This window comes from Erythrolamprus reginae, chromosome 4 (assembly GCF_031021105.1).
Source record: "Erythrolamprus reginae isolate rEryReg1 chromosome 4, rEryReg1.hap1, whole genome shotgun sequence".
Lineage (NCBI taxonomy): Eukaryota > Metazoa > Chordata > Lepidosauria > Squamata > Dipsadidae > Erythrolamprus > Erythrolamprus reginae.
Window position 1 is genome coordinate 136,411,509 of NC_091953.1, and position 26,749 is coordinate 136,438,257.

The 26,749-nt window shown below is 43.1% G+C and overlaps 1 protein-coding gene across 4 annotated transcripts in view; it reads right to left on the bottom strand.

The window, feature by feature from the left end:
* Nucleotides 1-26,749, bottom strand: part of VWA8 (von Willebrand factor A domain containing 8) — a 99,023-nt gene that overhangs the window by 32,620 nt on the left and 39,654 nt on the right. For all 4 annotated transcript variants that reach the window (XM_070751384.1, XM_070751383.1, XM_070751380.1 and 1 more), the window contains exons 20-30: nucleotides 24,153-24,224; nucleotides 22,532-22,608; nucleotides 20,825-20,900; nucleotides 18,967-19,102; nucleotides 18,686-18,805; nucleotides 17,398-17,603; nucleotides 12,306-12,457; nucleotides 6,482-6,590; nucleotides 5,622-5,757; nucleotides 4,408-4,610; nucleotides 1,789-1,905 (exon numbers count right to left, since the gene is read on the bottom strand). In XM_070751384.1, the coding sequence (XP_070607485.1) occupies nucleotides 1,789-1,905; nucleotides 4,408-4,610; nucleotides 5,622-5,757; nucleotides 6,482-6,590; nucleotides 12,306-12,457; nucleotides 17,398-17,603; nucleotides 18,686-18,805; nucleotides 18,967-19,102; nucleotides 20,825-20,900; nucleotides 22,532-22,608; nucleotides 24,153-24,224 (1,404 nt within the window). The remainder of the gene's footprint in view (nucleotides 1-1,788; nucleotides 1,906-4,407; nucleotides 4,611-5,621; nucleotides 5,758-6,481; nucleotides 6,591-12,305; nucleotides 12,458-17,397; nucleotides 17,604-18,685; nucleotides 18,806-18,966; nucleotides 19,103-20,824; nucleotides 20,901-22,531; nucleotides 22,609-24,152; nucleotides 24,225-26,749) is intronic.

Here is a 26,749-nt window from a genome sequence, read left to right on the forward strand (position 1 = left end):
ACGGCCTGCACTGGCTGCCGATTAGTTTCTGGTCACAATTCAAGGTGTTGGTAATGACCTATAAAGCCCTACATGGCCCTATAAATACCTTCAGGACCATCTTCTGCTGTACAAATCCCAGCGGCCGATCAGGTCCCACAGAGTTGGCCTTCTCCGGGTCCCGTCAACTAAATAATGTTGGTTGGCGGACCCCAGGGGAGGAGCCTTCTCTGTGGCGGCCCCGGTCCTCTGGAATAAACTCCCCCTGGAGATTAGAACCGCCCCCACCCTCCTTGCCTTTCGTACGTTACTGAAGACCCACCTATGCCGCCAGGCATGGGGTACTTGAGGTATCCCCAGGCTAATGTGATTTATTTATATATGGTATGATTGAATTGTATGGCTTTTAATGATATGGGTTTTTAGATGTTGTTTTTAAGTATTGGATTTCTCACATTGTTTATCGCTGTTTTGAGCCGCTCCGAGTCTTCAGAGAGGGGCAGCATACAAATCTAATTAATAATAATAGTAATAATAATAATAATAATAATAATAATAATAATAATAATAATAATTTGGGAAGCGCCCGACTGCTGATGAAATACGAAATCCAGCATAGTGATCTTGTTTGTATTGACATAATAATAGTAATAATAATAATAATAATAATAATAATACTTGGATAAGTGATAGTAAAAGGTTCTTTAATGGATCTGACATGGAGGGGAAAATAATAGCAGGAATGGTAGTAGTAGTTTTCAACTCATGACAGTTTGCTTAGTGAGTGTTTGAAGTTTACGACGGTACCGGGAAAAGTGACTTGCAGTAGAGGGGGGGGGCATAAATGAGTGTTGAGATTCTTGTGGAAGGCGAGGAACGGGGGGGAATATCTGGGGGGGATCTGATTCCAGAGGGCCGGGCCCCCCACAGAGAAGGCTCTTCCCCTCGGTCCTGCCAGGGCTTTATAGGTCATGACCAATACTTTGAATTGTGTCCGGAAACCAATCGGCAGTAAATGGAGTCCACGAATTAAAGGGTTGTAAGTGTGAAATGATCGTAAGTGTGAAAAAGAATCCAAATTTGCTCCCCCCCCCCCCCCCCCAGTGCTATTGTAGCTTTGGTCACTAAACGAATATTAGTTTGAAGTTAGTTGGGGGAAAGATCAAAGGCAACATGAGAAAGTATTATTTTACTGAAAGAGTAGTAGATCCTTGGAACAAACTTCCAACAGATGTGGTTGGTAAATCCACAGTAACCAAATTTAAACATGCCTGGGATAAACATATATCCATTGTAAGATAAAATACAGGAAATAGTAAAAGGGCAGACTAGATGGACCATGGGGTCTTTTTCTGCCGTCAGTCTTCTATGTTTCTATGTTTCTATTATTATTATTATTATTATTATTATTATTATTATTATTATTATTAATTAGGTTTGTATGCCGCCCCTCTCCGAAGACTCGGGGCGGCTCACAATAACAATAAAAAACAGTATAGACAATGGAACAAATCTAACAATAAGAATTAAATAAAAAAAAAACCCAACTGTTAAAATAAACCATACAACACATACATACCAAACATAGAATATAAGAGAGCCTGGGGGAGATGTCTTGGTTCCCCCATGCCTGGCAATATAGGTGGGTCTTGAGTAACTTGCGAAAGACAAGGAGGGTGGAGGCTGTTCTAATCTCCGGGGTGTGTGTGTGTGAGTTGGTTCCAGAGGGCCACCACAGAGAAGGCTCTTCTGTTAAGTTGAGAACTACCTGGATTCCCGCAGGATAGGGAGGCTACTGAGATGCTTTACCTGCTCTGTTTTTCCTCCCCACCACGATGTTCCCTTCCGCGACGCTGGGATATCCGGTAACAAGGTGAGGCGGCTTACGGCCCCCGTCTTTGTGTCCAGTAATAAAATGGTGTGACTCTATCAGGAAAAAATATAAATGAATTAAAAGGAGGATGGTTCTACCCATTCTGGAAGGCCAATGACCTCTTCTCACTTGGGAGGTATTGGGAAAGTAAGGTTACAAGGGGAGTGTTTGTGGGGGAAGTTGATATTGAAGAGAATGAGCAGTGTCTTTGGTCAGGAGACCATCGATTGTCGTTGTGGGGAAGGTTAGAGAGGAGCACCCTCGTTCCGTTTCCCTCCAAGGGCGAAGTGCGCGCTGTAATACGCTACCTGAATGCTAAGGGCAGGAACGCTGCTGCGATGGGTACCTCATATAGGGGTACCCCAGGCTTTGTGAGGTGCAGCTGCCTTTTTTGCATGCCCATCATATTTATTTATTTAATTTATTTATTTATTCATTCATTCAATTTTTGGTTATGCCGCCCTTCCCCTTAGACTCAGGGCGGCTTACAACATGTTAGCAACAGCACTTTTTAACAGAGCCAGCCTATTGCCCCCACAATTTGGGTCCTCATTTGACCCACCTCGGAAGGATGGAAGGCTGAGTCAACCTTGAGCTGGGGATAAGATTTGAACCGCTGACCTTCAGATCTAGTCAGCTTTAGTGGCCTGCAGTACAGCACCACCTGGGCTCAGTGGGTAGAGTTGCTTCATTGCATCTAGGACATCTAGTGAGCCCTTCACTCCTCCACTCGAAACAGAATCCCCTACGAGACCAGACTTTCAATTCTGGGCCTAGAAAGCCTAGAACTAAGACGCCTTAAACAAGATCTAAGTATTGCCCACGAGATCATATGCTGCAATGTCCTGCCTGTCGGCGACTACTTCAGCTTCAACCACAACAACACAAGAGCACACAACAGATTCAAACTTAATATTAACCGCTCCAAACCTGACTGTAAAAAATACAAAAACACTGGAGAGAGAGAAAAAAAATGCCCAGAGCAGCCTTGTGATGTAGGCCAGAGTTCTTCCCCCTTTCCGTTCCTTTCCTTTCCTTCTTTCCTTTCCCTCTTCCCTTCCCTTCCCTCTTTCCTTTCCTCTCCTCTACCCTCTTCCCTCCTTCCCGTCCCTTCCCTTCTCTTTGCTGTGCATTGCAAACATGATGCGTAAGACTGGAAACCCAAAAGCTGTTCCAAGCCTTAGAACAGGGTTTCTCAACCTTGGCAGTTTGAAGATGGGTGGACTTCAACTCGTTGCTGGCTGGAGAATTCTGGGAGTTGAAGTCCACCCATCTTAAAACTGCTAAGGTTGAGAAACACTGCCTTGGAATAAGAAGAAGGCTTGGGGGGGGGGGATGTCCCCTTTGGCTTTTACATTAAATCCTGCTGCTCCTCCGTGCCCCCCCTTCCACCCCCCACCCCCAGTGGCCTTTCCTTCTCCAGCCCTTTCCGCTCTCCTAATAGCTCCCATCTGAACGGACTCCTGACCGGTGGCCCGGTGGCTTTGGGGCTCTCCCGGAATAAGGCTCTTGGGTCACTCACGGGCAGAGGCTTCTCCTGAGCTCGGCCGACCTGGCTGTGCTCCAAGGGAGCTGGGAAGGATCTTCCCGTTTTGGCCCCACGCTGGGATTATTATCCCCCCCCCCCAGTGTGAGAAAAGGAACCTTTGGCTGACCTCTGGCTCTCCCCAGCGCTTTTGCATTCCAGAAGCTCTGCAGATGTGCAACTTTTCTTTTTGAGATGCATTTTTATTTTTAGCTCCTCTCCAAGCTTCCCTTTCCGCGAGAGTTTTCCTGACCGGGCCAAGTGGGTGCAGGGGTGGAAAAAGAATTGGTTGCAAAGGAGGGAGGGGAAGAGCGAACTGGGGGAAAGGGGGCCAGGGGGGGGGGCTGGCCAAGTGAGGGCAGAGCTTGAAAAAACAGGCCCAGGAAGGCAGGAAGGAGAAAGAACAGTTGAGTGAGAGTGAAGAGCAATTGTGTTCTCTTTGCTGATGATGTTAAGCTATTTAATACCTTTGACCGTACTTCTACCCTTCAAAAGGACCTTGAGAAAGAAAGAAAGGAAGGAAGGAAAGGAGGGAGGGAAGGAAGTAAGAGAGGAAGGAAGGAAGGAAGGAAGGAAGAGAGGAAGTCAGAAGGGAGGGAAGGAGGGAAGGAAGTCAGAGAGGAAGTAAGGAAGTCAGAGAGGAAGGAAGGAAGAAAGAAAGAACGAAAGAAGGAAGGAAGGAAGTCAGAGAGGAAGGAAGGAAGGAAGTCAGAGAGGAAGGAAGGAAGGAAGTCAGAGAGTAAGGAGGGAAGGAAGGAAGGAAGAATGAAAGAACGACAGAAGGAAGGAAGTCAAAGAGGAAGGAAGGAAGGAAGGAAAGAAGGATGGAAGGAAGAAAGAAGGAAGGAAGTCAGACAGGAAGGAAGGAAGGAAGGAAGACTACACACAAATTGAATAGGTGTGCCTGTCCATCTCTTCAAAATCTCTCTCTCTCCCTCTTTCCCTCTTATTTTTTATTTCTTAAAGACCTTTGCAACGAAGGCCAAGAGGCGGAAGGATGAGCTACGGCTCGACCTCCCCTGGCCTTTACCTGCTCTTCGTGCAGAACAATCTGGCCCTGGAGGGGGCTGCCGAGGGGGGCCAGTCGGACAAACGGTTGCCACACGCCCCGAAGGGTTCGTGGGAAGAGGTCGTAGAGGTCCATGCAGTATCCAGTTTTCCCGGAAGTGTCCATGAAATATAAGGAGACGGGATTGCAGGCGGCCATGTAAAGGGAAGTGCCGTCTTCACGCTCTTTAGCAGGAACGGGACCAGAAAATAAAAAATAAAAGAGAGAAGGTGTAAATGCCAATTAGTATATATAAATATGATTTGATACATACAGAATATAGTTGTCGGCTATGAATAAATTAACTGCCTTGAAATGGCCCTGGGTTGGGCCTAGAGGCAAAAAGGAGCTGTGACGTTCCTTCAATATACCAGGGTGATCCGACATAAAAAAACATATAGCCCCTCCCTGGTACAGAGCTGGAGGGATCAAGGTCTGGTGGCTCAACTGCTAACTCTCTGCCTTACAAGGCAGAGGCTGCCAGATCGAATGCCAGTAAGGAAGGGTGTGGCTAGCTGATGAGGCCAGAACAAGGCCGAAATGGTACCATCCTAGTCTCCCTTAATTTTAAAATTTCAGCTAAAAACATTTGATATATACATATATATATATATATATATATGTAGATTGTTCTGAGTTCGGGTTTTGCCCCGTGTAATATTTTGAGTGTCTATGCAACGTTTCGGTGAAATCACATTCACCATCATCAGGCTGAAGTTTTATATAGTTATATATATACACACATACTGCTCAAAAAAATAAAGGCAACACTCAAAAAACACATGTTTTATTTCTCTGAATTCTCCCATCTCGTTACTTTTGACTAATACTGCCATTTTCTTAGTAATTATCCATCTTATATTTAACATCCTACTAATATCCTCTTGCACTTTTTGCCAAAAATTCTGCACTACTGGGCATTCCCAAAACATATGCATAAACACTCCTTTATCTTGGCACCCATGCCGACAAATGCCCTTAACCTTCTGTTGAAAGTATGTGAGTTGAACTGGTGTGTAATACCACTTATGTAGTATTTTCCTTCTCATTTCCCTAACCCTTGTATTCTTAGTTTTCCTTATATTCTCCACTATATTTTTCATCTCTTGCGCCTCTACTTGTATCTCATTTTGCCACCTTTTGCGCAGCTTTTCAAATCGCTACTTACTCAGAGAGAGATAAGGTGGGTACTCTACCTTGTGACGCCACATCGCACACGAAGTTGACCTCGTTCAACGGCAGAGTCCAGAACGCCAGCTCTTCTGAAAAGCTCAAGGCTCGGCCTTCGTGCCTTTCCAGAGGGAAGCCCTGCACGTTTGCATATATGGGACCCTAGAGGAAAGGGGAAACAATTGCTGAACCCCAAAACTGGAAGGAAATAGGGCAAAACGAGACAATTACAGGCAGAACTTTGATATGTGACCACAACAACACAAGAGCACACAACAGATTTAAACTTAATATTAACCGCTCCAAACTTGACTGTAAAAAATATGACTTCAGTAACCGAGTTGTCAAAGCGTGGAACTCATTACCGGACTCCATAGTGTCATCCCCAAACCCCCAACATTTACCCTTAGATTATCCACGGTTGACCTCTCCAGATTCCTAAGAGGTCAGTAAGGGGCGAGTACAAGTGCACCAGAGTGCCTTCCGTCCCCTGTCCTATTGCTCTCCTATATCTCCTATACCTTTCTTCTATTCCTATATCTCTTCTTCTATTCTTTCATTGACATGTTCTATTCCTATAACTTCTCTTCTATCCTTTCTTAGATATATTTTACTATGAGGACATTTTGGGGATATTTTGTGAGCTTTCCTGGCACGGTGGTTAAGGGAATCACTGCGGTTGTTGAGTTAGCCACATGGTTGTTAAGCAAATTTGGGTTATCAGTCTGCTAGAGCCAATCCCACTTCTTCAAGCACTGATGAAGTTCTCTAATTGGGCAATGAAACGTCTACACCGAAATGACCAAGCTCAGATGCTTCATGTCAAACCCAAGCTATAAATATTCTCCTCTATTCATCTCAAAAGCTCAAACCAAATTTCACAAACCTTCACATCTATGCGATGTGTTTCGGTAGGACACAACAGTCTTCGGCGCGATTTCCCCAAATGATCCGTTTTCCAGTAGCCCATAAATTTGGTATCCGGCAATGGTAATCTGACCAAGAAAAATATATATTGCTATAATTAATTTGGCACACATGTCTCTGGGTGGGTAATACTATCTCCCCACTCCCTCTTCTTGTTAAAATAATTTTAACAAATTACAAAAGAGTCTAAATCTCCACTTGGCAATTTTTTTGACCAGGGAAAAAAAGAGGTTTTAATGGTTCAGATATAAACTAAATTCTGACACACAAAATAAGTCCTTAATGGAGAAGCTGAACCAATTCAAATTGTTAGAAAAATACAACCGGCATTTTTGAGAAACAACATTTGAAAATCTGGAATTGATTCTGGTGTGCCTTTCGTCCCCTGGCCAATTGTCTTTCCTTTCTCTCAGTTATCATATACGGTATATTCTCTTTCTTCCATATATCCTAAAAGTTCACTTTTACCCTTATATATATTACTACATGTCTATTTTTCTTCCTATGTATTTGTGTATTGGACAAATGAATAAATGAATATAATAAATAAAAATTTTGGGAATGAAATGTCTGAGGTTTATAATGGAAGTTCCACAGATCAAAATATGATTTATTCATTCATTCATTCATTCATTCATTCATTCATTCATTCATTCATTCATTCATTCGATCTTTCTGCCGCCCTTCTCCTTAGACTCAAGGCGGCTTACAACGTGTTAGTAATAGCACTTTTTAACAGAGCCAGCCTATGGCCCCCACAATCCGGGTCCTCATTTGACCCACCTCGGAAGGATGGAAGGCTGAGTCAACCTTGAGCCGGTGATGAGATTTGAACCACTGACCTGCAGATCTACAGTCAGCTTCAGTGGCCTGCAGTACAGCACTCAACCTGCTGCGCCACCCTGGCTGGAATTTTTCAAGCTGGAATTTTTAATATTGGCACTTATAATTATTTCTACTTAATGACTCTATAGAAACACGCTTGTTCCAGTTAGTGTCCTCTCTTCAAAATGCAATGCCAATACAAATCAGAACATAAATTTGGAGTTGGCTATAAATGAGGCCCGCGTTTGCCTAGACCCTGAAATGATGTGAATCGAACAATAAAGTTTTCAATCCCAATGGACTTCTATTATTAAAGCTGTTATTTCCTATGATATTGTACGAGAGTTATCTGGAAAATAAGGTTACGAGGCCCGTAGCTTTCACGGGGAATGTTCGTGGGGGAAGTTGGTATTCCTATCGTGTCGCGGGAAGCCAGCGGAAGACCATGAGCAGTGCCAGGGGTCAGTAGATCATCGACTGGTGTTGTGGGGAAGGTTAGAGATGAGCGTCCTCATTCCGTTTCCCTCCAAGGGCAAAGTGTGCGCTGTAATATTTTCCCCCAGGCTTTTTTTATATTTATGTTTGGGTATGTATATGTTGTTTGCTTGCCGCGTGAGCCATCGTGGGGCTTCCAAGATTCGCCCACGTTTCTGCAACACTCCGTGGCTTGCATTGGCTGCCGATCAGTTTCCGGTCACAATTCAAAGTGTTGGTCATGACCTTTAAAGCCCTACATGGCAATGGACCAGATTACCTCCGGAACCGGCTGCTACCGCACCAATCCCAGCGACCGATAAGGTCCCACAGAGTTGGCCTTCTCCGGGTCCCGTCGATTAAACAATGTCGTTTGGCGGGCCCCAGGGGAAGAGCCTTCTCTGTGGTGGCCCCGGCCCTCTGGAACCAACTCCCCCCGGAGATTAGAATGGCCCCCACCCTCCCTGTCTTTCGTAAACTACTCAAGACTCATTTATACCGCCAGGCATGGGGGAGTTGAGATAGCTCTTCTCCCTAGGCCATTACAAGTTATGCATGGTATGTTTGTGTGTATGTTTGATTTTATTATAAGGGTTTTTAGTTGTTTTTATTATTGGATTGTACATGTTGTGTTTATTATTGTTGTTAGCCGCCCCGAGTCTATGGAGAGGGGCGGCATACAAATCCAATAAATTATTATTATTAATTATTATTATTTGAATATCATAGGGTTTTATTTGCTTTTTAATATTAGATTTGTTTTCGCTGGAATATTGTTTTTATTATTGCTGTGAGCCGCCCCGAGTCTTCGGAGAGGGGCGGCATACAAATCTAATAAATTGAATTGAATTGAATATGCTACCTGAATATGAAGGGCATGAATGCTGCAGCAATGGGTGCCCAAGATTTGTGCACAATGGGTGCCCAAGATTTTTCTGGCTGATTGATGAGTTTTGAATTTTTTGGCTGAAGGAGAATGGGGATGGCACCACTGCATTGATTGAGGTTTGCTCTCTGGAGTAGGGTGATGAGCCCAAGTTGTCACGCTGAGAATTGCCAGCCAACAGAGACTTTCCTTAGTTAAAGAGTTAATGTGTTTTTTTCTTTTCTCTGATCACACCCCTTCTTACATCACTCCCACAATCCTTATCCTTTTCTACATGTCATTTCCGCCTGCCTATGTGAGCAGGCACATTCTAATCTAACTCTCTTCTGTGCTTGCAGCCATGTTCCGTTAGAAGTTGTTTGATAAAGTGCTGTTGGCACAATGTACTTATCTTTGTTTATAAAATAAACTTTGTTTCCACTTTGGTTTCTGCCTGCCGGAGTCCTATTTTAAATCCATCCCAACACAAGTTTCATCTCCTGTCACTCTACAGTTGAGAAAAGCCTCACCTTCAATCTCGAAACGGTCAAGAAAGTTTCATGCGGCAATGACTCTATCAATTATGTGCACTTCAAGTAAACATCTTGGGTCCCCATCGCAGTACCGTTCCTGCCCTTCGCTTTCAGGTAGCGTATTACAGCGTGCACTTTGCCCTTGGAGGGAAACGGAAAGAGGACGCTCATCTCTAACCTTCCCCACAATGCCAGTCGATGATCTACTGACCAAAGACACTGCTCATTCTCTTCCGCTGGCTTCTCGCTACACGACAGTATTACCAAATTCCCCCGCGAACATTCCTTGCGAGAGCTACGAGCCTTGTGATCTTCATTTCCAGATAACTGTCATATTATTCAATGACAGAATACACTTCCAGAAGAGGTTGTGACAGCTGTCAGCTTTGATAGCTTCAAGGCAGGATTAGACAAATTCATGGATGCCAAGTGTATCGGTGGTTATTGAAACGGATGTCCATGTGCCACCTCTATGTTGGTTGAGGCAGGCAGGATTCCCTTGGGTCCCATTTGTTGGGGGTCCAGGGAAAGGGAGGGTCTTGCCTTCTCTTTCTGCTCAAGATCCCCATGGGCAATTGGGGGGCCACTGTGTGACACTGAATGCTGGACTCGATGGGCTCTGGCCTGATTCAGCAGGACTCTTCTTAGGTTCTTAGGTTCTTAGGTTCCTTCCTTCCTTCCTTCCTTCCATCTCCTTCCTTATTGAAACGGATGTCCATGTGCTGCCTCTATGTTGGTTGAGACAGGCAGGGTTCCCTTGGGTCCCATTTGTTGGGGGTCAAGGAAAAGGGAGGGTGTTGCCTTCTCTTTCTGCTCAAGATGCCCATGGAAAATTGGGGACCCCCTGTGTGACACAGAATGCTGGACTCGGTGGGCTTTGGCCTGATTCAGCAGGGCTCTTCTTAGGTTCTTATGTCAGCTCACACTCAACGAAAAGACCTCTTTCTTTTGAAGGTTTTTACACTCTGGAAAGCGGGGTCGATTGCAAATGTTGTCCATGCAACTCAGCAACCGAAGGGGGGAAAATAAATGTCAAATAACAGAAGTCTGGACTCGTAGCCAAAGTTCTCTCAACTTCAGTGCCTTCAGTGGTAACAGATGAAGATTATGTTTGCGCGGAACTAAACATGGAAACTGGGCAACCACCCGGCAGACCATTCCATGTGAGTCACCCTTGTTGTTGGAATTTCCGTTGCGTCCTCTACACCAGGGGTCTCCAACCCTGGCAACTTTAAGACAGCTAGAGGCATTCTGGGAGTTGAAGTCCACAAGTTTTAAAGTTCACCCAATTGCATAAAAAGCTCATTAGATATCAGTATTAGGTTGCTAGTGGTAGGTTTGAGGATGGCGCTCCCGTAGCAGAAATTGAACTGCAGAAATTTAACATTGTGCAGGGGACATGTGAGTGTGCATGTTTTAAAGCCAGCACACTATCAGGCAGTGTTTCCCAACCTTGGCAACTTGAAGATATCTGGACTTCAACTCCCAGAATTCCCCAGCCAGCGAATGCTGGCTGGGGAATTCTGGGAGTTGAAGTCCAGATATCTTCAAGTTGCCAAGGTTGGGAAACACTGCTATAAGGCACCGTGTGTTAAAAACTGGAAAATAATTAAACTAATATCTGCAAATCTTCCTGTGAGATTTTACTCAAGTTAAGAATGATGGTCGAGGTGGTTTATTCAACCTTGAATAACTCAGCCTTCCATCCTTCCGAGGTGGGTAAAATGAGGACCCGGATTGTTGGGGTTCTGTAAACCGCTTAGAGAGGGTTGTAAAACCATTATGAAGCGGTATATAAATCTAAATGCTTTTTCCTTCCTTCCTTCCTTCCTTCCTTCCTTCCTTCCTTCCTTCCTTCCTTCCTTCCTTCCTTCCTTCTCAGCCTTCCATCCTTCCAAGGTGAGTAAAATTAGGAGCCAGACTGTTGGGGGCAAGAGGCTGATTCTGTAAACTGCTTAGAGAGGGTTATAAAAACATTATGAAGCGGTATATAAGTCTAAATGCTATTTCTTTCTTTCCTTCCTTCCTTCCCAGCCTTCCATCCTTCTAAGGTGAATAAAATGAGGACCCAGATTGTTGGGGACAAGAGGCTGATTCTGTAAACCGCTTAGAGAGGTTGTAAAAACACTATGAAGTGGTATATAAGTCTAAGTGCTACTGCTATTGCTAAATCACCAAATGAGATTTATAGCTAGAAAAGTGAAGTTGTCTTCCTCCTCCTCTCAAAATGCAGACAACATAACCACCATTTTTTAAACAAGTCTGTTTCACATAAACTTTCCAAAAATAAAGGGAAATACTTGTTTTCATTGAAGATGGTTTCTGAATGTTGTTATGGTTTGAGCTTAAAAAAATTGCGATCTTGTAAAGCACTTTTATTATTATTATTTATACACATCATGGTATCTGTTTGATGTTCGGTAAATAAGCACCCCATAGCACAGGGTGTCCATAAATACCATGAAAAGAGCCTGAAATATCGCAAGGCCGAAGAAATAAGAGAAAACTTTCGTCTAATTGGGGGAGACGATGCCTGTTATTCATAAACTTCTATTAAAATGCGAAAATCTGTCGGCATGGATGATTTGCGTCTTTTAGCTTAATGACATCATTACAAAATGATGATGTTCACCAGAGGAAATTTGACTGGTGCCAGGCAAAATCTATTGAATCAAGACCTTTTGAAGTTTCGCAGTACTTGGGGGAAATTTGTCCCCTGTAGAATTCAAAGCCAAGTCACTCATTTTCCCCCAAAAAGTTACAAACCAGCTTCGTACACACGACAGCGATGAATTAGCAAGAGGCCAAACAATGAATAGAAACCGAGAAGAATCAAACAAATATTTCCCTTTATTTATTTCCATTGCACAAATCACCAATGTTAATTAGGTTAAAAAAAAACCCCCTCCTCTATTTTAAACACATGGTCGTACTCCGTAACAATACACACACTGATAAATGTTGCGTAAATAAATAATTACGCAACCGAATGACCCTTTTCGGAGGAAAGAGACACATGGAATTTGCTTCAAGCATTTCCAGGTTTTTTTATAATTAGCAGCAATAGGGCAGAGAGTTAGCCTTACTCCTTAGCCATCTGTACGTTGTCGGGTTTGGCTCCGATAGGGATTCCGTGTTTGTGCAAAGTCCGAATTAATATCTCCCGCATTTCTTTGTTGTAGGAGTCAAAATCAAAGACGTTGCGAACGACGTTGGCAAGTCCTTCGGTCGGAAACTTCTGCAGAAATTAAGAAAGAGGGGGGGGGGAGTGTGAGTTTGTTGGGGGGGATGGAAAGTGCAACTTGAAAGTTTGTTCCGTTACACACACACAAACACAAATTCTAGGTGTTCACCACACTCTTGGTGCATTGCAATAGCCAGAAACACATTTTTTAAATGCCTTTAGGGATTGGAGGCTAAAACCTACAAAGAACGGTTGCAGGAACTGGGTATGTTTAGTTTAATGACAAGAAGGACCAGGGGAGACATGATAGCAGCCTTCCAACATCTCTGGGGTTGCCAGAAAGAAGAAGGAGTCAAGCTATTCTCCAAAGCACCTGAGGGCAGAACAAGAACAAGGGGTGACTTGATTGAAGTATATAAAATCGTGCATGGGGTAGAATAGGTGGATAGAGAAAAAATATTTTCTCTATCCCACAATACTAGGACCAGGGGGCCCTCCCTAAAGCTCATAGGTAAGAAAGGGAGAACAAATCAAGGGAAATATTTCTTCACCCAGAGGGTCCTTGGTTGATGGAATTCACTTCCAGAAGAGGTCGTGACAGCTGTCAGCCTTGATAGCTTCAAGGCAGGATTAAACAGATTCAGGGATGCCAAGTGTATCGGTGGTTATTGAAATGGATGTCCAAGTGCCACCTCTATGTTGGTTGAGTCCCCTTTATTGGGGGTCAGGGGAAAAGGAGGGTCTTGCCTTCTCTTTCTGCTCAAGATCCCCATGGATAATTGTTGGGTCACTGTGGGACACAGAATGCTGGACTCAATGGGCTTTGGCCTGATTCAGCAGAGCTCAGCTTAGGTTCTTATGTTCTTAAGAAGCAATGGGTGGAAATTAATCAAGGGGAAAAGCAACTTAGAACTAAGAAGAAATTTCCTGACAGTGAGAACAATTAATCAGAGGAACAACTTGCCTCCAGAAGTCCAACATTGAATGCTCCAACATAGGAAGTTTTTAAGCAGGGGTTGGATAACCATTTGTCTGAAGTTCTGTAGGGCTTCCTGCCTAAGCAAGGGGTTGGACTAGAAGACCTCCAAGGTCCCTTCCAACTATGTAATTCTGCTCCTCTTTCCCTTCAAATATTTTTTCAAGAAACCGAAGAAGGGTCATGGCCAAAGGATCAAGACCGTACATTAAACTTTGCAGTTTGGAAGGTTTCCTGCCCAAGTGTGTATGCAAAAATGAAACTCCCTTCCAACTCTTATTATCCTGGATCCTGACTGCCCTAACACTGTGTGAATAGAAAGAGCCACTGCACGCAAAAAGGAAATATTAGTGTTGGTCATGACCTTTAAAGCCCTACATGGCAATGGACTAGATTACCTCCAGAACCGCCTGCTACCGCACGAATCCCAGTGACCGATAAGGTCCCACAGAGTTGGCCTTCTCCGGGTCCCGTCGACTAAACAATGTCGTCTGGCGGGCCCCAGGGGAAGAGCCTTCTCTGTGGCAGCCCCGGCCCTCTGGAACCAACTCCTCCCGGAGATTAGAACTGCCCCCACCCTCCTGTCTTTCGTAAACTACTCAAGACTCACTTATACCGCCAGGCATGGGGGAGTTAAGATAGCCCTTCCCCTAGGCCATCACAAGTTATGCATGGTATGTTTGTGTGTATGTTTGGTTTTATAATAGGGGTTTGTAGTTGTTTTTTATTATTGGATTGTACATGTTGTGTTTATTATTGTTGTTAGCCGCCCCGAGTCTGCGGAGATGGGCGGCATACAAATCCAATAAATTATTATTATTATTATTATTAGCTGGAGGTCATATCCAGAGCCTTTGACCACGGGATGCCTGACTTTCCCAAGGCACATTTTCTTCTCTGCTTTTCACAGACGCAAAAATGATGCAAAAACAACTTTGTTCGTCTGCGGACCGAAGAGGAGAAGATCTCAGCGGCCGGCTGGATTTTGTAACTAAATAAATCGTGCCATGAATATGCACATCCTGAAATTGCAGTAGTATAAACACCTTCCGACTAAAACAGGCTACGTTTGTATAAAACAAAGCTGATTTCGCAGCAGAAGCCTTAGCGGAGCCCTACAATGATAGAAATAGGTATTGTGTAATTTCCTTCCTCCGTTCCCAAGCTGTGAGATTTTATCCCTTCCCCTTTCCTTTTATCCCAATGGGTTTCCATTACCTGCTAGGCATTTAGGGCTGCCTCTGTGCCCTAGCCAATTACCGTATTTTTCGGAGTATAAGACACTCCTTAGTTTTGGGGGAGGAAAATAGGGAAATGAATCTGCTTACCAGACATCTGGCTAGAGTCTTTAGTCTGGTCAGTTTCAGCACATTATTTTACCCCCTGGTTAGGGCTTTAAAACAACCTTACTCAGAGAGAGTAATACGGAGAGGGGCGGCATACAAATCCAATAAATAAATAAATAACGAAAGAGCTTGCAAGCCAGTAAGAGTTGGGAAAATTATAAGCACCTGGTTAGGACTGGAAAGAAACATTCAGAGCAAATAGAGCAATGAAAAAAAAATCTGCAAAGACTTGGGGCTTGGAAAACATTCTTCACAAAAGAGTAACAATGAAAGAGCTTGCAAGCGGGTATGAACATCGCTAGCACCTGGTTAGAGCTGGAAAGAAACATTTGGAGCAAGTTAGAGCAATGAAAAAAAAAAACCTTCAAAGACGTAGGGTTTGGAAAACATTCTTGACTGAGAGTAACAATGAAAGAGCTTGCAAGCAGGTAAGAGCTGGGAACATCGTTAGCATCTAGTTAGGGCTAGAAAAAAAAGCTACATTCAGGGTATAAGATGCACCTGAATTTTGAGCCTCTTTTAGGGAGGAAAAAGGTGCATCCTATACTCTGAAAAATATGGTGCTCCTGTTTCTCCGTGCTACTGTTTGAAGAAAGTCTAAATAAATCTGGTCACTTCCCTGACCGAGGTCTCTTGGAAACTCTGAATTCAAACCAGGGCTGAAGCAAACCAGAAACCTGAATTCAAAGCAGAAGTCGAGTGGGCGAATTAAGAATCTTCTCTTGCTTTATGTCATAATTATTATTGTTCCTGCACTATTTTTAGATTCACTTACGGAACAGTTCAACGTCCTGCTTGTTGAATTATGAGGGTTCTTTGGCATAAACAAGCATTTTAGAATCTTCCTTTCTTTCTTTTTAACTATTTGAGGTAACAAAAGTTGGAAGGGACCTTGTAGGTCATCTAGTCCGACCCCCTGCTCAAGCAGGAGATACCCTCTACCCGGGGTCGGCAAAGGTGGCTCTTCTATGACATATGGATTTCATCTCCCAGAATTCCTGAGCTGGCATGATTGGCTCAGGAATTCTGGGAGTCAAAGTCCACAAGTCATAGAAGAGCCAACTTTGCCGACCCTTGTAGACTAATGGTCAGAACCTAGTGAATAGAATAGAACAGAATAGAGAAGAAAATGGAATAGAATAGGAATATAGAATAGAATAGAACAGAAAAGAAAATGGAATAGAATAGGAATATAGAATAGAATAGAACAGAATAGAAAAGAAAATGGAATAGAATAGGAATATAGAATAGAATAATTGTTGTGATTCCGTCTGAGGCCCCTCAGGGAACGGCTGATCCTCTGCCGGCTTCCTGCTCAGAGGGGGAGGATGAGGAACAGGAGGTTCAGGCAGACGGGGAGGAGGAATCTCAGGCTGAGGGAGAGGGAGGACAGCCAGAGTCCCCCGAGAGGGAGCTCTCCCCAGCAAGCAGCCTGGATTCCTTAGATGAAAATGCACAAGCAATCATCGATCTCCGGCAGAGAAGAGCAACACAACGAAGAGGACAATTAGCCAGGTACTTTCAGCACTAAAGAGGCAACAGCTGGGTTTGGGTGTGGTGCTCTCTGGAAAGGCTGAAAAGGCAGACCCACCCTTCCTGGCTTGTGGAGTATTATCTTTGGGAGTCCTGGGACCTGGCTGTGATCTTTGGCGTCTTGGAATTCTGGTTTGTGACTTTGAATACTGAAACCTTGGGGGGAAAAGGTGTGGGTCTTATTCTCTACAGTGGTGGGTGTGCCAGCAAGAAGTCTGCTGTATTGTCTGGCTGTCAGGACTCTGCTGTGAAGCCTCATAGCCTGCCTGTTGGGAAGAACAGGTTTTTCTCTGTGTTTATTTTTCAAACTATAAAGTGCCTTTGCTTTTACCAGCGTGTCTGGCTGCTTTTTTCAGTTGGTGTTGAAGTCTGGGGGCACCCAGGCAGAACAAATAATAGAACAGAATAGAAAAGAAAATGGAATAGAATAGGAATATAGAATAGAATAGAATAGAAAATGGAACAGAATAGAATAGAATAAAATTCTTTATTGGCCAAGTGCGATTGGACACAAGGAATTTGTCTCCAGTGCCTAAGCTCTCAGTGGACATAAAAGCTGTAAGTGAGAAATCATGATCATAGTTATCATAAAAATACATTCATCTTAAATCATCAAATGAACTGAACAAGAAAAGACACAAAATGGTCCCTTGCTTCTGCCCCAATGAGGACTGGTTTCTCCAAAGATTTGGTGACATCAAAGGCAAGCACCCTGAGAAATACCTTGTGAAATACATCATGCTTTCCAAGTGACTCCCCACAAAAAGAAGGGGGGTTCAAGCTATTCTCCAATGCACCTGAGCGTAGGACAAGAAGCAATGGGTGGGAACTAAACAAGGAGAGAAGCAACTTAGAACCAAGGAGAAATTTCCTGAAAGTTAGAACAATTAATCAGTGGAACAACTTGCCACCAGAAGTTGTGAATGCTCCAACACTGGAAGTTTTTAGGAAGATGTTGGATAACCCTCTGTCTGAAGCAGTGTAGGGTTTCCTGCCTAAGCAGAGGGTTGGACTAGAAGACCTCCAAGGTCCCTTCCAGCTCTGTTATTCTGTTAAATGTTAAGGTAGTATTTTAAGATGTCAGAAGTCAAATCTCTTATTAGCCAACTGTCCAGGATCAGGAAAAGTCAATGTAGTACCTGTAAATGCTTCACAATGTTGACTACTTCTCGAGTCGAATAAGGATAATTGATAATTCCTTGGTCAGCCAAGCTTCTCAGCTCTCCAAAAGCTGCCACCAATTTCTGGAGAACGGAGTCAGGAACGTCGGGCCCGTATTGATGAAGCATCGCCAGCTCCGAGTTCGGTTTCGGGTTATCAACAGCGTGACAGCTAAATATATCTCCTGGAACAAGCAAGAAGAAGAAAGGAGGAAAACGGCGTCCGACATGATCGTTCATTTGTCGTACATAATACAGGAGAAGACGTGGTGGTGCAGTGGTTAGAGTGCCGTACTGCAAGCTACTTCGGCTGACTGCTAGCTGCAGTTCGGCGGTTCAAATCTCACCAGGCTCAAGGTTGACTCAGCCTTCCATCCTTCCGAGGTGGCTCAAAGGATTGTTAGGGGCAATATGCTGATTCTGTATAGCCATAAAGCCTACACACTTGAAACTTGGCACATATGTTCCTTTTGTCTTCTAGGTGCTCGTTAAGAAAGGATTTTTCAAAATGACCATCAGATCATTAGAAAATTCTTGTACAGTAATTAACACACTCTGATGCTAATGAGTTAAGACGTTCTACTTCCCCTCCCCCCCTGAAAAGAACTCTGTTCCAACTGCCAGTGGGAGTGACTAGCACGTGAGGCCTGCGGGCTGGGATTTTAGACATACTACTCCATTCTAAGGAGTTAGACATTCTACTCCCCCTCCTCGCTTGAAAGGGAGAGAAGGGGATAAGATAGGAGAGGCTTCTGGGGGACATGCCTGCGAGAGAGGAGAGGAGAGGCCGATCGTAACTACTCATTCATTTTCAAGTTTTAAGAACTTATCAAGCCCGATCACATAGTTTCGTAGCGGCATACAAATCCAATAAAATAAATAAATAAATAAATAAATAAATACAGCTAGTAATAATATAAATTATACAACATAATAAACAAAACAATTCAACCAAAATTCCGCTGATGATGTTACCTAGCTTGATGACAAAATGTTTGGAAGGTAAACAACATACTCGGAGAAGAAGCCTTCATTAACTTACATTTTTTTTAGAAATACTATTTTTTAGAAATACTATGTATGGGCCAAAATACACATTTCTTTTTCCAAACAGAAAAAAGGGGTCTAAAATAAAGAAATGGTTTTAATACACCTAAACTAGTAGCTTCCTTGGAGTTTTTCTTCTTCTTCCTGCAACCAGACTGGCATTTTTTTTTTTTCACAGAAAGGCCATAAAACAGAGGCTTTTACAAAGTGCCCGACTTACCAAGCGTTCCAAAAAAGTCGTTCCCCAAGAAAGGGAATCCTGGCCTGTTTGCTAAAACCATCATTCTAAAATCTGGATGGATTACTATGACATTTGGTCTCCCATCTGCTGCAGAAGGATCTGAAAGTTAAATAAAGAGAATTAATTTTTTAGATCCCCTCCGTTTCTCTGCAAAAAAATAAAAATGTACATCTCCTCGTGCCTATATTACTAACAGCTCTTAATTTATTCATCTGCAATAAAAGCCGCAAAGCTACACTTTCTCCTCGGGGGCCGCTTACTCGAAACGATGCGCCTCCCGTCCGACAGAATCATCTCTCCGCTCTCCACCAAAGTTTTCAAGATGCAGGTGACGTTGGTGGGGGCCTTGTCGGCCTCGTCAATCATTAGGATGTGCCCCTTTTTGACGGCTTTCACCTAAAAAGAGGTGATTTGGAACAAACGTTCACAGAAAGAGAAAAAAGGAAAGGTATATATTACAAGATAGGGAGGAATCCAGTGTTTCCAGCCGAGATGCAACACAAGGGATGCTCACTCTGATGACTGGGCCAAAGGCCAGCAGATCAAAGAGGATTCCCAGGCCATCCCGACAAGGAATGAAAAATCCGATCTCTCTTTCAACTTTGAGGAATGGGGATTGGAAGAAAACAAAACCTACTGTCTACCTGTCTATCATCCATCCATCATGTCTTGTCTGTCTGACCATCCATCTGTCCTTCTATCATTTATCTGGTGTGTCTGTCTGTCTGCCTATCTACCTATCTATCAGACATCCATCCATCCATTCATCCCCATATGTCTGTCTTTCTATCTTTTCATCCATCCGTTCATTCATCCCGCCATCTGTCTATCTTTCTATCTACCTCTAACATCTATCTATCTATCTATCTATCTATCTATCTATCTATCTATCTATCTATCTATCTATCTATCTATCTATCTATCTTTCTATCTATCTATCTATCTATCTTTCTATCTATCTATCTTTCTATCTATCTTTCTATCTATCTATCTATTTATCTATCTTTCTATCTATCTTTCTTTCTTTCTTTTTATCTATCTATCTATCTATCTATCTATCTATCTATCTTTCTATCTATCTATCTTTCTGTCTGTCTATCTATTTGTCTGTCTGTCTATCTATCTATCCACCCACCATATCTATCATCTGTCTTTCTGCATGTCCATCCATCCATTCATCTCTGTATCTTTCTATCCATTCATCCACCCATCTGTCTCTGCCTGCCTGTCCATCCGTACATCTCTCTCTCTCTATCCATCTCTCTGTATCTCTCTCTCTCTAGCTATCTCTCTATCTAGCTGTCCATCTCTCTCTCTCTCCGTACCTCTGTCTTTCTCTCTATTCATCCATCCATCCATCTACCCACTCTCTGTCTGTCTGTTGTCTGTCTGTCTGTCTATCTCTCTATCTATCTATCTATCTATCTATCTATCTAATCTCTATCATGAGCCGGGGTGGCGCAGCAGGTAGAGTGCTGTACTGCAGGCCACTGAAGCTGACTATAGATCTGAAGGTCAGCGGTTCAAATCTCATCACCGGCTCAAGGTTGACTCAGCCTTCCATCCTTCCAAGGTGGGTAAAATGAGGACCCGGATTGTGGGGGCAATAGCCTAGCTCTGTTAAAAAGTGCTATTGCTAACATGTTGTAAGCCGCCCTGAGTCTAAGGAGAAGGGCGGCATAAAAATCAAATAAATAAAATAAATAAATAAAATAAATCTGTCTGTCCGTCTGTCCGTCCATCCATCTCTCTATTTATCTATCTATCCATTCATGCACCCATCTGTTTGTCTATCCCTACACCTCTCTCTGTCTCTCTCTCTCTCCCAGTCTCTCTGGATCTATCTATCCATCCAACTGTCCAACTCTCTCTCCCCCCCCTCTCTGTGTACCTCTGTCTTTCTCTCTCTCTATTCATCCACCCACCCACCTGCCCATTTACCTGCCCATCTATCTAAAACCTTACAATAATGTATTGACATAAAGTATTTAAGACGTGAGGCAAACTCCAAATTCATCAGGTGTTCCACTCCAAGAGAACCCAGAACAAGAAGCCCCGGGGTTCTCAAGAGTTCATCGAGGGGGAAGGACAAGACACGGTCCACCAGGGGAGACTTACCAGCGGGGAGTCTTCATACACGATCAGGCCCTCTTTCACGGATGGCTGCAGCGTCAGGCTCTGCACGGTGGTGTCTCTAAGGGCAGCAAAACAGGGACAGGTTTTTATACAAAGATCCCGTAACTGTTCTCACTGTTAGGAAGTTTCAGGTTGCTTCTCTCATGCATTAGTTTCTATCCATTGTTTCTCATTTTGTCTTCTGGTGCTTTGGAAAATAAATCAACCCCCTCCTCTTAGTGGCAGCCCCACAAATACGGGAATACTGCTATTATATCATCCTTAGTCCTTTTCTCTAGACTGGCCTTATCCAAATCCATGTCAGTTGTTTATTATTATTATTATTATTATTATTATTATTATTATTATTATTATTATTATTATATTATCATCATTATTATGTCAATACAACATAGAAAACGAGATCACTATGCTGGATTTCGTATTTTATCACCAGTCGGGCGCTTCCCAAGCACCTAGGACTGAGTGATGTAGCGGCGAATTATGTTTGCCGATCCCAGTAAAGCGGCCTTTTGCAATTGACCGATGGAGATTTTGTCAATTCCGATGGTTTTCAAATGTCCGCTGAGATCCTTTGGCCCTGCGCCCAGCGTGCCAAGTACCACTGGGACCACTTTCACGGGCTTATGCCAGAGTCGTTGCAGCTCGATTTTCAGATCTTCGTATTTCACTAATTTCATTATTATTATTATTATTAATAATAATAATAATAATAATAATAATAATAATAATTAGATTTGTATGCCGCCCCTCTCCAAAGACTCAGGGCAGCTCACAACAGCAATAAACCATTTAGTACAAATCCAATAATTAGAATAGAATAGAGTAGAATTTTATTGGCCAAGTGTGATTGGACACACAAGGAATTTGTCTTTGGTGCAGATGCTCTCAGTGGACATAAAAGAAAATACACATTTGTCAAGAATCATGAGGAATAACACTTAATGATTGTCATAGGGGTCAAATAAGCAATGAAGAAACAATCAATATTAATATAAAACTTAGGATACAAGCAACAAGTTACAGTCATACAGTCCTAAGTGGGAGGAAAAGGATGATAGGAATGATGTGAAAAACTAGTAGAAATAGAAGTGCAGATTTAGTAAAAAGTCTGAATTAAAATCTGAAGCTAAAACCCACTATTATTTAAAAACAGTCAATACTACTCAATCATAACCACACATAAATCTTACTAGTCAACAGGGAATGCATAAATTACCCAATGGGTTGATGGGTGGGTGGATGGATGGATTAGACAGACAGACAGACATAGATATACAAAAACTCTTCACACACATATTCATACAAAATCAGGAGAGAAAACAGAGCCCCTTCTCTGACAGAATGGTCAGTGAAGAAACATAAACTATACTGCTCAAAAAAATAAATAAAGGGAACCCTCCGAGAACCCATCCTAGATCTGAATGAATGAAATATTCTCCTTGAATCCTTTGTTCTGTACAAAGTTGAATGTGCACAACAGCCGGGGAAATGGATTGTCAATCAGTGTTGCTTCCTAAGTGGACACTTTGATATCATAGAAGTTTGATTTACTTGAAGTTATATTGTGTTGTTAAATGTTCCCTTTATTTTTTTTCAGCAGTGTATAAAGAAATATTTTTTTAAAGGCCTTTTTGCCTAAGCCCAAAAATTGACAGCAAGGATCCCACCATCCAAAGCTCAGCTCACCTGTGCAGCTGCAAATACTCCCTTGGCCGATTTAACAGGTGAAGGAATCTGTCCACGATTTTATTTTTCCCCACACCCTGCAACAACAAGGCAAGTACAATGAGAGATGTTTTAGGGGTGAACCTAGGATGAAATGGTCTACAAAATTGGGAGCTAAATTGAGAACAGCCCTGAGTTCCTGGCACTAAGACACCAGGCCATGTCAGCTGAGACAAATACAAAATTATGATAAAAATTCCATATACTGTATTTTCCGGAGTATAAGATGCACCTTTTCCTTATACTCCGAAAATATGCATCTTATACTCTGAAAGTAGGTTTTTCCCCCCCTTCCAGCCCTAACTAACTGCTAACAATCTTCCCAGCTGCTACCTTGCAGGCTCTTTCATTGTTTCTCTCTGCAAAGAATGTTTTCTAAGCCCTAAGTCTTTGCAGGGTCCCCCCCCCCCCCGCATTGCTCTAACTTGCTCCGGATAAGTTTCTTTCCAGCCCTAACCAGATGCTAAGGATGTTCCCAGCTCTTACTGGCTTCCAAACTCTTTCAATGTTACTCTCTGGGAAGAATGTTTTCCAAACCCTGTCTCTATAGTTTTTCCCCCCATTGCTTTATTGTTCTGAATGTTTCTTTCTAGCCCTAACCAGATACTAACAGTGTTCCCAGCTCTTACCGGCTTGCAAGCTCTTTCATTGTTACTTTCTGCAAAGAATGTTTTCCAAGCTCTAAGTCTTTGTAGGGTTTTTTTCCCATTGCTTTACTTGCTTCAAATGGTTCTTCCCAGGTGATAATGATGTTCCCAGCTCTAACCAGCTTGCAAGCTCTTTCATTGTTACTCTCTGCAAAGAATGTTTTCAAAACCTTGTCTCTATAGTTCCCCCCCCATTGCTTTATTGTTCTGAATGTTTCTTTCTAGCCCTAACCAGATACTAACAATGTTCCTAGCTCTAACCAGCTTGCAAGCTCTTTCATTGTTACTCTCTGCAAAGAATGTTTTCCAAACCCTGTCTCTATAGTTTCCCCCCCATTGCTTTATTGTTCTGAATGTTTCTTTCTAGCCCTAACCAGATACAAACAATTTATTTATTTATTATTTTATTTATTTATTATTTAGATTTGTATGCCGCCCCTCTCCGAAGACTCGGGGCGGCTCACAACAATGTTCCCAGCTCTTACCGGCTTGCAAGCTCTTTCATTGTTACTCTCTCTGAATAAAGTTTTTTTAAAGCCCTAACCAGGGGATAAAATAATGTGCTGAAGCTGACCAAGCTAAGGACGCTAGCCAGAAGAATAGCTGGTAAGCAGATTCTTTTCCCTATTTTCCTCCCCAAAAACTAAGGTGAGTCTTATACTCCGGTGCGTCTTATACTCCAAAAAATACAGTAGTTGCTTATTATTGTTGTATTTTTTACTGTTTTAGTATTTATGACTATTGTTAGTTGCCGTGAGTCCTTTTATTTATTTATTTATTGGATTTGTAGGCCGCCCCTCTCCGTGGGCGACATATAAATACAAACACAAAGGAAATAATAAATATTATATTATAATCATATAATATATTATAATAGTCTAATAGTCTAATTTGATTATTATTATATTGAATGATAATTATTTGATTGTCCTTACCTGGTTACCCACTAAAAGAAGGTGTTCTCCCAGCAAAAAATCTTTTAACATATCTTCCATCACCATCATGTGCTAAGAAAGAAAAAGAGGCCCGTGTTTTAAAATTGGAAAGAAAATAAGACACTTTCCAGATCATTTCGCGCAGAGTTAACTAAAAAGGTAGCAATAATGCCCTCCCTGATCTTGGGTATGTTCCAGAATTGAGCTAAACATAGCTCATGAGACGCAACAGAAAGAAATGCAAACTTCTTGAACTTGGGAAAAACCAGAAACTCACTACACAAGTAGAGAATAGATCACCCTGCTGGGTGTATTTAGGGCTTGTAAAAATAGCTTTGGATTTAATTTTAGAGAGTGAAAAAAATAAAGTTGGATTATTAACCAAATACGTTGCGGAAAAGACTGATGTGTCTTGACTACTATATCCATGAAGAACTATTCTATTCAGATTCTCGGTCATCCAGCTCACAGTTGTCCCAAAGGCTCTTTTTCCAAAAAGGCAACTGGGCTTTCTTTGTTTTTTCTCGAAGAGGTTTCACTTCTTGCCCAAGAAGCTTCTTCCAGTTCTGTAGGAATGGTAGAGAATGGAAGGATTGATACTCCTTGCAGTCAGGTTTATCTGGTTATTTATCCAAGTGACTCTTCAAAAGAGTGCTAATGATCCACAAGGAATATAAATACTTCCGTTCTCCACCATTCGGTCAGAACCGGAGAATCTCTTTGGGTGAGAGGTGAAACACCTTCAAGGAAAAGCAAAGCAAGGTCTAGTCGCCTCTTGAAAAACCACCTTTGGGTCAATGGACAATTGTTTTTAATTTAATTTAATTTATTGTACAGTGGTACCTCTACCTAAGAACACCTCTACTTACAAACTTTTCTAGATAGGAACTGGGTGTTCAAGATTTTTTTGCCTCTTCTCAAGAACCATTTTCCACTTATAAACCTGAGCATCTGAAACTGTAACCGGAAAAGGCAGGGAGAAGCCTCCGTGGGGCCTCTCTAGGAATCTCCTGGGAGGAAACAGGGCTGGAATATGTGGGGAGAAGCCTCCATGGGGCCTCTCTAGGAATCTCCTGGGAGGAAACAGGGCTGGAATATGTGGGGAGAAGCCTCCGTGGGGCCTCTCTAGGAATCTCCTGGGAGGAAACAGGGCTGGAATATGTGGGGAGAAGCCTCCATGGGGCCTCTCTAGGAATCTCCTGGGAGGAAACAGGGCTGGAATATGTGGGGAGAAGCCTCCGTGGGGCCTCTCTAGGAATCTCCTGGGAGGAAACAGGGCCGGAAAAGGCAGGGAGAAGCCACCGTGGGGCCTCTCTAGGAATCTCCTGGGAGGAAACAGGGCCGGAAAAGGCGGGGAGAAGCCTCCATGGGGCCTCTCTAGGAATCTCCTGGGAGGAAACAGGGCTGGAAAAGGAAGAGAGAAGCCTCCATGGGGCCTCTCTAGGAATCTCCTGGGAGGAAACAGGGCCGGAAAAGGAAGAGAGAAGCCTCTGTGGGGCCTCTCTAGGAATCTCCTGGGAGGAAACAGGGCTGGAAAAGGTGGGGAGAAAGCATCCATGGGGCCTCTCTAGGAATCTCCTGGGAGGAAACAGGGCTGGAAAAGGAAGAGAGAAGCCTCCATGGGGCCCCTCTAGGAATCTCCTGGGAGGAAACAGGGCCGGAAAAGGAAGAGAGAAGCCTCTGTGGGGCCTCTCTAGGAATCTCCTGGGAGGAAACAGGGCTGGAAAAGGTGGGGAGAAAGCATCCATGGGGCCTCTCTAGGAATCTCCTGGGAGGAAACAGGGCTGGAAAAGGAAGAGAGAAGCCTCCATGGGGCCCCTCTAGGAATCTCCTGGGAGGAAACAGGGCCGGAAAAGGAAGAGAGAAGCCTCTGTGGGGCCTCTCTAGGAATCTCCTGGGAGGAAACAGGGCCTCCACCCTCCCTGTGGTTTCCTCAATCGCATGCCTTATTTGCTTTTACATTGATTCCTATGGGAAAAAATGCTTCTTCTTACAAACTTTTCTACTTAAGAACCTGGTCACAGAACGAATTAAGTTCGCAAGTAGAGGCACCACTGTATTTCTATGCCGCCCAACTCCCGAAGGACTCTTGGTGGCTTACAACAGGACATAGAAAATACATTTTAAAAACATCATAAAATATTTTTTTTTAAAAACAGTTTAAAAAAATCATAGTTTTGCCCCTGTGGGAAAACTTTTATTCTGTCTTTATTCGGTTGACGTAGGGCAATGCTTTGCGTGCCATGAAACATGGCTCCATGCGCCACCTGTGGCCCAGGTGCCATAGGTTCACCCTCACTGTCCTATCCCAATATGGTGTACCCTCCACAACAGGCAGGCTCCTGGGCCCAATAGCTGTTTTCATAGAAACACAGAAGACTGACGGCAGAAAAAGGCCTCCTGGTCCATCTCGTCTGTCCTTATACTGTTTCCTGTGTTTTATCTTAGGATGGATCTATGTTTATCCCAGGCATGTTTAAATTCAGTTCCTGTGGATTTATCCACTACGTCTGCTGGAAGTTTGTTCCAAGGATCTACTACTCTTTCAGTAAAATAATATTTTCCCACATTACTTTGGAATACTGTGTTCAGTTCTG